Source organism: Moschus berezovskii, chromosome 3 (genome assembly GCF_049115385.1).
Source record: "Moschus berezovskii isolate FMDL1 chromosome 3, NW_MosBer_1.0, whole genome shotgun sequence".
NCBI classification, from domain to species: domain Eukaryota; kingdom Metazoa; phylum Chordata; class Mammalia; order Artiodactyla; family Moschidae; genus Moschus; species Moschus berezovskii.
Window position 1 is genome coordinate 52,695,031 of NC_142462.1, and position 13,282 is coordinate 52,708,312.

Below are 13,282 nucleotides of genomic sequence, written 5' to 3' on the forward strand. Positions count from 1 at the left end.
ATAGCAGGATCTTGTTTTCTGCAGTATAATATTTGAAAAAAATAATTCTCCCACTATGACAAACATTTTTGAGATTTTCCAGTTTCTTGTCTGACTGCAATAAAGTCTTCTTGATACATCCAAAAATATGACTCCTTTCATTCAGTTGCTCTCAGAGACACTAACCCAATAAAACACAGTTGTCAATGTGGCAAGATTCGCCTAAGTCTGGTAAAGAATATTGGCAGCTTGTTACACATATTATAGTTTTGGACTGGTAGGAACCATGGCACTTTCTTATTCCCATGAGTTTAGCATAGTGTGCGAGGTCACTTGCTCTGTCATGGTGGCTATGACAACAAACCTGTATCTGACAAATGGGGAAGAAAATTAAGAATAATATCTAATTTCCAGGAGCAATCATTGTACACAGCAGCAGGAACCATACATTAATTGCCACTGCAATGACATCTGCTTGAAAGCTCCATAAATCACAGTACCATGCTGCTCACATCCATACACAAGGTGAGATGTGAAGCGAATGGCAAATGGGACATTTATCTCCATCAGTGTACAATTAAACACCAGGAGAGTTGTCTGCATTAACGCACACTGAAAGGATTGAGTCTTTTTCCTAGTGAGCAAAGAAAAACTCCCTAAGGCAGGTAACTAGTTGGATAACTTAGAAAAAAATTATTTAAAAACTTCAAAGTCTAAGGGTGGATTTACTGAAAAATTAGATTGATTTTAATATTTGTATTATGTTCATCTTTTAGTTATTACACAAAGAAGCATTAAATCACATCTTGAAAATACAATTTTTGTGTACTGAAACTTATTAAAAATAAAGACTATTTTTTCTTTAAATAATCTGTACATGAAAATATGGGATGGAATAACCTGATTACAATCATTGATGATATAAACAGTAAAAAAGTGGTAGGACTTTTTGAAATGAGAGTAAACAAACTTTTTAAATAGAAGAAATCAATGTTTAAATACAGAAATATAAACTAAAAAGCATTTCTTAAGCTAAAAAGACATAGTTACCATAAGCTTATTCTTTTTAAGTACATAATTGGCTAATACTTTAACCAATGTGGGTTTATTAAAAGAATAAAATTTAAGTTATTTCAGTAATTCTCACTTTATTTTTTCTGAATATTTATTAAATAATTAAATATTATTTATGTCAACATAGCAAAGAAATAATAAGATAAACTATATTCAAACTGACTCAACAATAAAAACATCATACATTAATTTAATAATGTTATTGTATTAGCATTGTTATTAGAAAATTATAATTTTTATATTAATAATTTTAAAAGCAGGTATTATTCTCTATGATGAAAATATAAACAATGTTAAAAATTAACAACTGAGAAGTAGAATTTCTCAGGAAATTTTAAAGAAAATAAAGTGTATATGTATGTGATAACAGTAATTGAAGTGACCGATATTTTCATCAGCAGAAATGTTAAGACTGTGAGTCTGTAATCAGACTCTTGGCACCTAATGGTTGACAACTCTGTAGCTGCAGGGAAGGTATTTAACCTCTATGTGCTTCAGCATCTTCATCTGTGAAACTGGAATAATACTATCCTTACGGCAAAGTCATAGACTTTTTTCTGTTTTTCACTATTTTATCTTAGCACCTAGAACCTGGTATCTGGTATACAAAAAGGACTTAATTCTTTCTGCATAGAATAAGTACATATTATCAGTATACTCTGATAGAGATTCAAACACAAAGGCAAAAGGAGGTTAAATATTTTCTTTTAGGTTAAGCAGCTTTTAAGTGACAATGCCAGGGTATGGATCTAGTGAACATGGCTCTAGAGTCTGTGTTCTTTATCACGACATTATATCTTCAGGTGGGGTGGGAGTCTCTGTTTTTCCTACTCTACACCTATTACAGTGACTGGCTAGTATAGCTATGGAACCATTTGATCTGACTATTCCTAGATGAAAACCCAGGAATTTAAGTCAACTTTCTGTTTCAAGCTTCCTTTTTTGGATATGTACTAAGCTCACGGATTTCTTATAATCAATAATCAAGACAAAAATAAAATATTGTTAGACTTTATAATTTTAGAATAAAAAAACAAGCCCCATAATTAAGAAAAATCTAGAATAATATCAGTTTCACCAACAATATAAAGTTTATATTAATAAGAATGCCAATTAGTTTACAAGACAGAGTTAAAAGATTAACTCAGATATATACAGACTTTAACTTTTATAAATATAAATAACAAGCAGAACTCTTCACTTATTGAGGGAACTACAGGTAAGCAAATTATTAGAAATCATCTAGGAATAACAGTAGTTAGCCAACTAGCATATCTAATAGGGATCACACTTCATTTTCTAACAACCACGGCAGAAAGGGACAATATGAAATCCACAGCAATTACAGACAGCAATTCATACTGAAGAAAATTCAGCATATGGCTGAGGCATGAAGATATAATTAACTGTCTTATGGCGAGTTTACATGGTTTGTATTATTTATCACATAAAATGTAATTTAGTGTCTAGAACATATCAAATTCTACTTCTGCTATGTTACCCTTTATTAATATTTATATAAGAGGAAGGAAGAGTCTCTTGGACAGAGGCAATATATATAAAATGAAAGTATTCTTGGTACCACTACCATATTCTCCATTTAAAAAAATCTCCACTCTGATCTTAATCTTTCAAGCTGTGCACATACCTAGTGTTGAAAAGCCACCTTGATTCTGCTTAGAAGAAAAATGTTGCTGTCAAATGGCAGGCAAGATTAAACGTACCTTTGCAATAGCACATTAAATCTATAATTATTTTTCATATCAACAAAGATTAATTAAATTTCATGTTACAAATTGATTACTGAATTTTGAAACTTTGTTAGAAAAAAATGTATTTTAGGCCAATTTAACTTAGGACAATGATATTTTCTTCATGCTTTCATTATTTTTTATTATCACCTTGAGTTTTGCTAGATTTTTCTTTTAATGCTTATTATGGAGAGTCTTCAAAATGTTTCTTTAGGATTCATATGTCTCTACTGAGTGAGAACATTGAGTTTTAGTCTTGTGTATACTCTTAGAAGGAATAGATTCAACACATTTGGTGCATTCTTAAATTTTATAACATTTATAATATATAATATTTACTACTCATAATAGTTGTTAAATATTATCTCTATTACATGCTACCTCATTTTCTAATGAAAATATCAATAAAAGTTCTCATCTATTTGCAAATACTAAATATAGGGATAAAAACAAAAAGAAGTCGCTCAGTCATGTCCGACTCTTGGCAACCCCATGGACTGCAGCCTACCAGGCTCCTCTGCCCCTGGGATTTTCCAGGCAAGAGTACTGGAGTGGATTGCCAATGCCTTCTCAATGCTCTAAGCAAAACTTCAAAGTATATAAAATCATCACTGCCCCTGTTTTTTTGCTATGATGCCAGTGCACACTTCAGTGCCCAAAGCCTCAACTCTTTTTCACATCTTTCCATGTTCAACATGTATGTACTTCCAGGAAGGCAAACTTTATTAGCTCTTTATATTTGACAGTGGATATAAGCCACAGAGATACCTACTCTAGTGCTATTTTAACTTTCCCATCCTCCTCTTCTGCTATTTTAAAGGAATTTCAGTCAGCAGGTCAAAAAGTGTTCTAGAAAAGGAGGTGATTCTTTGGACACATCTGAAATTGTATCACAAATGTTGATTATCACTACCCAAACTGAAGGATGGCTCTGCTTCAAGTAAAACTTAAATCTCACAATTGTGACTGTAGACTGTGAAATATATAAGCCAAAGAAAATAGAAGTGGCCTGAAGAAAGGGCTTTAAATACAGCCTCCACTTCATCTTTGCCAGGGACGCTATATATGCTAGAAAAATATCTTTGTACTTATAACTCAATTATGTTACATGCAAATTAAAAAAAATCAGTCATAAGATTTTATGAGTTATTATCTCATATGATTTATTATAATTTAACATATATTTCTGACAAATATTTGTCAACAGCATTTATAATTTAGTACTATATTAAAATCTTATCTAATAGTTTGTACTATAGTTGAAAAGGGAAAAAAGTGTTAATTATTATTTTTCTCTTTCCTAGACATAAAAATATATTTCCCTTAGATACACATTTCAGAATATGAGAATAAATTTTTCAAATTACCAGAAGTCAGCAGGGCAAACAGATTACACGAATGTAGCTTGCTAGTTTTTCATTGCAAGAGGCATCAATCTTTATCCTTACCATCTTTCAATGCAAAAGTATCTAGGCTTTCATACCACTTGAACAAAGATTTCCTCAGGAAGGAAATATTACCCTCCCATTTTTCCAAATGGCTGGGCTTTCCAACATACCTGGGCTCATGATAGTTGAGATATGAATAATGCTCCAAAAGTTTCCAAGTTATCCCATTATCATAAGAATAATGTAATAAAACACCTTCACCAGGTTGGTCAGGGGCTTTGCATGTGCTCAGAACAGACTTGCTTCCCAGCCTCAATGTGAACTGGAGAAACCTAGACATGAACTGTCTATAATTAGTGTGCATAAACATTTAAAACATTCATTGTGGCTTTTAAAGAATTTTGAACCAATTTCAATAAACTACCCAAAAGCTGTAGGTTTCCATTCATCCCTCTTCTATAAAATGTAAGCAATTTCACTGAGATATATATATGTAGAAGATGAGGTCAATACATGTGTTTTATAGACATATATTTATACAAATATAACCATACGTTTACACATATTTGTATACTACATACTTGTGTACATACACTTAAAATGTCAATCATTCTCTTGCTACATTATTTATTAAGCACTGGGGGAAGGGAAGATGTAGGGTAAATCTAATCAGCCTCTGCAAGCTGTCAAATAAATAAAAAACTACATAAATTATTAACTAGCCCTTGGCTTAAGAACAGTTTTGATGCTAACATTTCATATTTTTAAAAAAATCTAGTCGGTCATTAGTATCTTAAAATCATTAGTGAGCCTTTAAATTTATTAAAAACTAGTGCAATTAACTCTATATAAACTATAAGCTTCTTCTCATCTTGACTGAAAATCAGAAGATATATATATATATATGTAACAAAGAAAAAAAAAGAAAACTAACAGATCTGAATTTAATCTTTGCTATCTTATTTCTGTATGTATTTCACTCTGCTTCAACTCACCTGGATTGTGAGCTGTCAAGGAAAGATGTGATTAACTGACGCCTCCCATCTTTGTTGAAAACCAGGGCCTTACCACTGGCCAAGACACCACAGCCAAAGCTGACTTCAGCACCACGGATAGAGTAAAAATTATGGTAAGATGAGAGCCTGGAATTGCCAAAGCTTTCAGAAATAAACATTGGAAACGTCTGGGATGCCATCTCACAAGCTGGGCCAGAAAATCCAGGGTCACATCTGAAAGAGAGATCATGAAATTAAATCCTAAATGTTAGTCCTTTCAGAGATTTCTTTATTTACTTTAGGGATGAGGAAGTCCAGAAGCCAGTACTTGAATGAATGGTGAGCAAGGCTTATTTGTTTTTGGAGAATACTGAATTTGAAGCCTTGCTTGGGAGAAGTTACTGTAAATACTCCAAAGAATACAGTCCTGCTGTAAAAAAAAATTATGATTAAAACATTTATTCAGCACTTGCCCTCAACCAATGCCAATAATTTATCTGCAAATGTATCTATGTTTGCACATATTTCCAATTTAAAATCTTTGTAAAAGTTATATTATGTGTATGCAATTTTATTCACAATGATGTTCATTGAATTTATAAAAGAAACAATGTAGGTAAAATACTTCTATAGGATATCTAGAATAAATTTCCTTTAGAAACAAATGTAAAAATACATGCTATGTTTTTTACAGTAACTACTGAAGATATGCAGAAAAGATTGGAAAATAAATCTATTTTTATTTCAAACTGGATTGGCATTATAAAGGGAATGCATACACCCTTGACCTAGATAGATGTCCTTAGCAGAACTGTGTTGTCTCTCAGTGGAATCCCACATTAGCAGTGCTTCGAGAAAAAGCAACCCCCCTCACACACACTACACATCAGCCTGCCCACTGCCATATAAGGATGTACTGTATGTATGTGAGCTGACTAGAATATAGATAGAGTTACCTGAGTCTTTTGTTAGTGACAGAACTCATCACAGATGACTTAATAACTGAATATCAGAAATTTCTTATATTTTAAGGAGTTTGCTCATCAGAAATCAGTTTCAAATTCTTTATTTAGTACGGCACTATTTCCTTCTCATGATAATTACTACATTACCCATTATAAAATTAAATTGGTATCTTTTTTGGGGGGGTGGCAGGGTTCTAAGCATTCAAAACTTTCTAAAACCTGAAACATGCCTTTTATTTTTTTTTTTATTTATTGAAATTTTAATTGAAATATAGTTGATTTATAAGGTTGGGTTTGTTTTTGGTGTGCAGAAAAGTGATTCAGATATATATACTCCTTTTCAGTTATTTTCCATTATGGTTTATTACAGGATATTGAATACAGTTGTCTGTGCTATACAGTAGGTCCTTGTTGCTTATCTATTTTGTATACATAGGGTGTATCTGCTAGCTCCAAACTCTTAATTTATCCCTCTTCCACTGCTTTTCCCGTTTGGTAACCATTAGTTTGTTTTCTATGTCTGTGGGTCTGTGGAACACATCTTTTATAAAGCAAGTGCACCAACAAGGTGATATTACAGCAACACTTACAGACTACTTAATTAGCACAAATGCAGAAACTGAGATCTATGCTAGCCTAACAGAGGGTCCCTGGAGTATGCGAATGTCCTGAAATCAAGTGCGAAATTTTATATGTATTGGATATTCTTTTGGAGGTTTAAGTTATCATCATTTTATCAAAGAGGCTGCATCCTAAAAGGCCAAGAACTATTGCAGCACACAGCTAAGGTTGTCTTGGCATTGGGGGTGGTAGTGGAAAAGAAAACCAATATTTACAGAGCAGGTAAATACACCTCAAACAGTTCACTTCTTTCTCAGGTTATCCCTTTGACTTAGTCCAACTCTGAATAGTCAACCAGTTTCTAAAAAGGATAAAAAGTCAGCTAAAGAGGACACATTTTAATATTGGAAAACAATATGGCTTACCATGGCCACAAATTGGAACTAATGTTCCCCAGTAAGATTATCTATTGCCAGAGTGCTTTTCAGGGCAAATGCATATCTGTATATTAAATGCATCTTCTTCAGCCTAGTGACTGGGGGAAACTGGTGATCATTTAGAGAAGACTCATTTTGGAGTCACTTCCCATCTTGAAAGGGTACTTTAATAAAAAGTTACATAATTGGGATAGAATGCTGATAAGAAGTTCACTCAAATATATAATACCTTTGTAGCCTTTGTTTTGCAGCAGAATAGTAGGCTGGCACACACCGGGAATTTCAGGAATGTCTAGAGGCTCTTCTGACTCCAAATATGTTCCTTATTGGTTCATCTATGCACCCTTAAATGTGGCATTACAGTCACCTTGAATGTCAGGGAAGAGGCTCGCCCCGCTCTTAAGACACACAGATGACACCCGTGTAGGAAGGTTTCTAATACTCTCTGTCCTCATTGGCATCTCTAACAGAAATAAGCTTATCAGGATAATAAGTTGTCAGTTTAGAAAACCAGGCCTTTTTGCCCCTATTGCTTAATAATAAAATATTAAATATATTTCCCAAGGGAAATGCTCAGTTTTTCTACTGAAAATTGCTCTTTTTGTAAGTAATCCTCTGTCCAGTATTACTTCTGATAGTTACCACCCCGTGGTCTTTAGCTACTTCTGATCACATGTTACATAGGGTTAACACTAACCATTTTGTCATTAAAAATATATTGACTTGATTGTTAAAAAAAAGAAAAGGAAACCAGGCCTAGGGATTGTACACAGCCAAGAAAGTGTTAGAAAGCAGGAGAGGTGGAATCCTGGTAGCAAATAACAGTAGTGACTAAGGGAGCAAAGTGAGGAGAAGAACAGCTGCAGAGGCCCAAATTCAAGGATCTGTTTAAAGGAAATAATGGTATTGAATGTGAATTACTTTTCTGTGGAATTCTGAATAAAATCGAAAGGCATACATTGCTGGAAAAGGAGGTAGTGGCCAAACATTTATTTAGCCCAGTCACAAATGAAGAAAGCCAATGAATATTAAAAGAAACATTGCCTGGAACAGGGACAAAACTAAAGTTCCAACTGGTGAAAAAATTTTGCAAGACCTTACTCAGCAGGAAGAAAAGGCTACAATTATTCAGGATAATGTATAGTGTCTGAAAAAAAGATGCCCAAAAGGCATCTGCCATTCAGATTTCTGTTTGCATCCATTATGGGTGACACAGATGGCTGCCTTAACAAAGTTATTTAATGCTAACAGAGATACTGTACACAAAATAATGAGGTACAAAGTGTAACCATTGTAATTATAGATAGGTATTTCAGAAATAGCACTTTCTATATTCATTAATAAAAGCAGCTGTCATTTTAGATAATTTGCTTTCAAAAATTTTCAGGACAACTTTAGAAATTACAAAAATGTCAGCTTCTCTGTGTTAATTTTATTTGAAATGCACTAAGGAAGAGGATTATCTGTCTACGGATAATTAGTAAAGATAAACTCGGGGAAAACACCAGCTGATGTTTCATAGTTCTAATGAGTCAGTGTTTCTGGGCAGGAGCTGGTAGTTTTATTTAAAAAGGAAGAGATGCTCATGCTGTTTTGAGATTAAAAAGGGAACTTTTCAATTCTTTACATATATTTCCATTACAAACATTTTCATTATGCAGAATGGTGTCTCTGTTAATTAAATTCATTGAAATACAGTTAAAAAAGTTAATCTGAGACTCAGTGTGACAGAGTAAGAGGATGTAGAACTTATCCCTATCCTACAAACACATTAAGAATACATCTATATGTGAAACAATTCTCATGTAAAACTAAGTGAAAACTGGCAGAACTCCCACACAACCAAGGCTGTCAGAAAGGTGGTCATGTAACCAGGTGGGATGGGAAAAAATAGGCATCAGTTGGGTCCTATACCTCTGGGAGGGGTCTAAGAGGAAAGGAAGGATTGCACGGGTGGAATCTCACCCTGGGGAGGGAGCCACAGACTACGTATACAGGTACTGGGGTCCTCCATGCAGGAGCACCCAAGTTCCCTTGGGTGCTGGGAGAATGGTTGGGATAAACAGAAGGGCTGCAGAAGCCTAGACTCCACTTGCCAGGAGTAGGAGGGTGGTGGCTTGCCAACAGATAGGCCAGAAAAAGCTCTGGACTAGCGGATGCCACCCCACTGTGCTCCCCAGTCCAAGTTGGGTGAATACCCGGCCCTGTTCACTCTGCAACACAGCTTGGCGTGGCATCTAGAGCTGACAGGTCCTGGGAGAAATCTTGATATAGGGACATAGGAGCAGCCCTGCGGGCTGGGATGCGGTTTGGGTGGAGCAGTCAACTTGTGCTGGTAGCACCATGGAAGCAGCGCAGACCTCTGATGGCAGAGCAGCTACTGGAGCCCCTGCGACTGGCTCCCAGCCAAAAGAATGCTGCAGCCCTGCCCATTCCACGCCACAGATCGGTGCTAGATCTCCAGCAGACAGGTCCTGGGGAAGACTAGATCTAGAGACAAAGAAAAGGCTTGCGGGTCTGGGGTATGGTCCAGCTGGGGTGCCAGCAGTCATTGTTGGCACTTAAACGGCACCCCAGAAGCAGCCCAGACCTCTGACGGCAGTTCAACCACTTCAATTTCTGAAACCACAAGCTCTGACCTCCTGTCCCAGCTGAGCAAATGCTCTGGCTCTGCCAACTCCATGCCACAATCTTGCACTAGATCTAGGAAATGAAAACAGGGAAAAGGATGCAAACTTGGGCTGTGTCTGAGTAGAGCTGCAGATACCAACACAGGCAGCACATCAGACTTCCATAAGCACAAGAGCCTTACTTACTTCAGCACTTTCCTTTGGGCCAAAGGCCTCAGTGTCAGGAGAAAGAATAACACATACTTAAAGGGAACAGAGCCAGCTGGAACCCAACCTTCAGTTTTTCCTCTCCAGCAACTGGAAAGCAGACCCAAGCCCTGACAGAACTCCAACAGTTACTGAGCAGAGAGGAGTTCCATCTCATACCCTGCATAGGCTCTAGCTCTTCCAACATCAACCATACCCCCCATCAAGATGACAGAGGCCAGCATACCCTGAGGAAAGATGTGGTTGGCATTCAAATCAAATTTAGTCTCATGCTAAAGACACTGATGCACTCACATAAAAACACCCTTTCAGGGCCACTATAGATAACTATTTCACCTAAATTCATAAAGACAGTGAAAGTTAAGTAAAATGAAATGCAGAGTAACTACTTCTAATTGAAAGAGCAAGAGAAAACCCCTGAAAAAATAAATAATGAAACAGAGTCTATAAGACACTGAGACAGAGTTGGTAATAAAAATGCCAACTAAATTAAGGAAGATTAGCAATATAATGGCAAGCCACTTCAGTACTCTTGCCTAGAAAATCCCATGGATGGAGGAGCCTGGTAGGCTGCAGTCCGTGGGGTCGCTAAGGGTCGGACACGACAGAGTGACTTCACTTTCACTTTTCACTTTCACACATTGGAGAAGGAAATGGCCACCCACTCCAGTGTTCTTGCCTGGAGAATCCCAGGGATGGGGGAGCCTGGTGGGCTTCCGTCTATGGGGTCACACAGAGTCGGACACGACTGAAGTGACTTAGCAGCAGCAGCAGCAATATAAACGCAGATCATTTTAACATGTAACTAGAAACTATAGAGAAGACCCAATCAAAAATAGGTAATTCAGTTTCTGAGATAAAAAACCTTCTAGAAGCAATGAATAATCAAGTAAATAATACAGAAGAATGTATAAATAGAATAATGGAAATTAGCCAAGCAGAACAGCAGACAGAAAAACAAATGAAAAAATGAAAGCAACATATGAGATCTATGGGATAATGCAAAACATTCCTACATATGCATGATAGGGGTTCCAGAAGGAGAAGAGGATCAAAAAAATTTTTGAAGAAATTATGGCTGAAAACTGTCCAAACCCAAAGAAGGAGAGAGGAAGAAAAATTATCCAGGTGCAGGAAGCACAGAAGGTCCTAAATAAGATGATCCCAAACAGAACCACACTAAGACATATAATAAAAAAAGGCAAAATTTGAAGATAAAGAAAGAATTCTAAAGGCAGAAGAGAAAACAGAGTCATACACGAGGGAAAACCCATAAGGCTATCAGCTGATTTCTCTGCAGAAACTTTTCATGTCAGAAGGGAGTGGTATGATATATTTCAAGTCCTGAAAGGGAAAAATCTGTCACCTAAAACACTCTACCTGGCAAGATCATAATTTTGAACAGAAGAAGAGATAAAGAATTTCTCAGAGAAGCAAAAACTAAAATAATTCAGCAATACTAAACCTATCCTAAAATAAATGTTGAAGAGTCTTCTCTAAATGGAAAAGAAGCAAGAATCAATAAGAAAGGAAATACATAGTGAGGACTGAAGATCACTTAAATAAGATAGGAAATAGATTAAAAAACAATAAAAAAATTATAAAAGAAACCATAACTACAATAAACAGTAAAGGGATAAGCATGAAGATGTAAAAAAAAAATGGCATAAAAAACATAATATGTAGGGGAGGGGAGTAAAAATGTAGATCTTTTACAATGTATTTGAACTTAAATGCCTATCAGTTTTATCAGTTTAAGCAAGCAGACATAGCTATGGGTCAACATATATGAACCCCATGCTGTGGTTTAGTCGCTAAGTCATGTCTGACTCTTGTGACCCCATGGGCTGTAGCCAGCCAGGCTCCTCTGTCCATAGGATTTTCCAGGCAAGGACACTGGAGTGGGTTGCCATTTCCTTCTCCAGGGGATCTTCCTGACCCAGGAATCAAACCAGGTCTCCTGCACTGCAGGCATATTCTTTACTGACTGAGTCACCAGGGAAACCCATGGTAACTACAAATGAAAAAGCATACAAAAAATGCACAAAATTCAAAAAGAAAGAAATTGAAGTAAACTATAAAAGAAAATGATCAAGCTACAAAGGGCAAAACAAAAAGAAACAAAAAAAGAACTACAAAAACAACTGGAAAACAAGAAGTAAAATGGCAATAAGTACATACTTAATAATTCTGGAGAGGATGTGGAGATAAGGGAAACCTGTACAGTTTTGGTAGAAATGCAAATTGATACAGCTACTTGGAAAAGAGTGTGGAAGTTCCTTAAAAAACTAAAAATAGAATTACCATATGATTCAGTAACTCCACTCCTGAGTATATATCCAGAAAAAACAAAAACTCTAACTTGAAAAAATACGTGCACTCCAATGTTCTCAGCAGTACTTTTATAACAGCCAAGATATGGAAGCAACTCAAGTGCCCATTAACAGATGATTAACTTAAGAAGACATGATACATATAGAGTCACATCTAAGTAATGGAAAGTTACTCAGCCATAAGGAAGAATGAAATATTGTCATTTGTGGCAACGTGGCTGGACCTAGAGAATATTATGCTTTTTGACGTAAAAGTCAGAAAGAGAAAACAAACACTATATATCACTTGTACATGGAATCTAAAAAATAATACAAATTAACATATATAGCAAAACAGAAATGGATTCAGACATAGAAAACACACTTGTGGTTACTGAAGGGGAGAGGGAAAAGAGGAGGGACAAACTAGGGGTATCAGATTAATAGATATAAACTACTATATATAAAATAGATAAGTAAAAAAAATTTACTGTACAGCACAGGAAACTATACTCATTACTTTGTAATAACCTATAATGAAATATATTAGGTTGGTGCAACAGTAATTGTGGTTTGCATTGTTGAACTTTGCTGATTGATATTGGAATACACTCTTAAATAAATGTGGTTATATATCATTTTAATGTGCATTTCTTACTTTATGTTTTTTTGCTAATGACTTATTACTTGCTTTGTATTTTTTGATTATTTTAGACTATGAAAATGATGTTAGACAAAAAGCAAATTTGAGTGATTTTCTTATTTGAGTTCAAGATGGGTCGTAAAGCAGCAGAGACAACTCACAACATTAACAATGCATTGGGCCCAGGAACTGTTAACGAAAGTAGAGTGAAGTGGTGGTTCAAGATGTTTTGCAAAGGAGATGAGATGAAAAGAGTAGTGGCCAGTCATTGGAAGTTAATGACCAACTGAGAGCATCACTGAAGCTGATCCTCTTACAACTACACAAGAAGCTGCCCAAG

The 13,282-nt window shown here is 35.6% G+C and overlaps 1 protein-coding gene across 1 annotated transcript in view; it reads right to left on the bottom strand.

Moving 5' to 3' along the window:
- The window catches only part of RELN (reelin), a 593,433-nt gene that overhangs the window by 191,635 nt on the left and 388,516 nt on the right, over positions 1-13,282 (bottom strand). Inside the window, exons 18-19 of the mRNA XM_055420724.2 lie at positions 5,188-5,421; positions 4,363-4,524 (exon numbers count right to left, since the gene is read on the bottom strand). Of these exons, the coding sequence (XP_055276699.2) occupies positions 4,363-4,524; positions 5,188-5,421 (396 nt within the window). The remainder of the gene's footprint in view (positions 1-4,362; positions 4,525-5,187; positions 5,422-13,282) is intronic.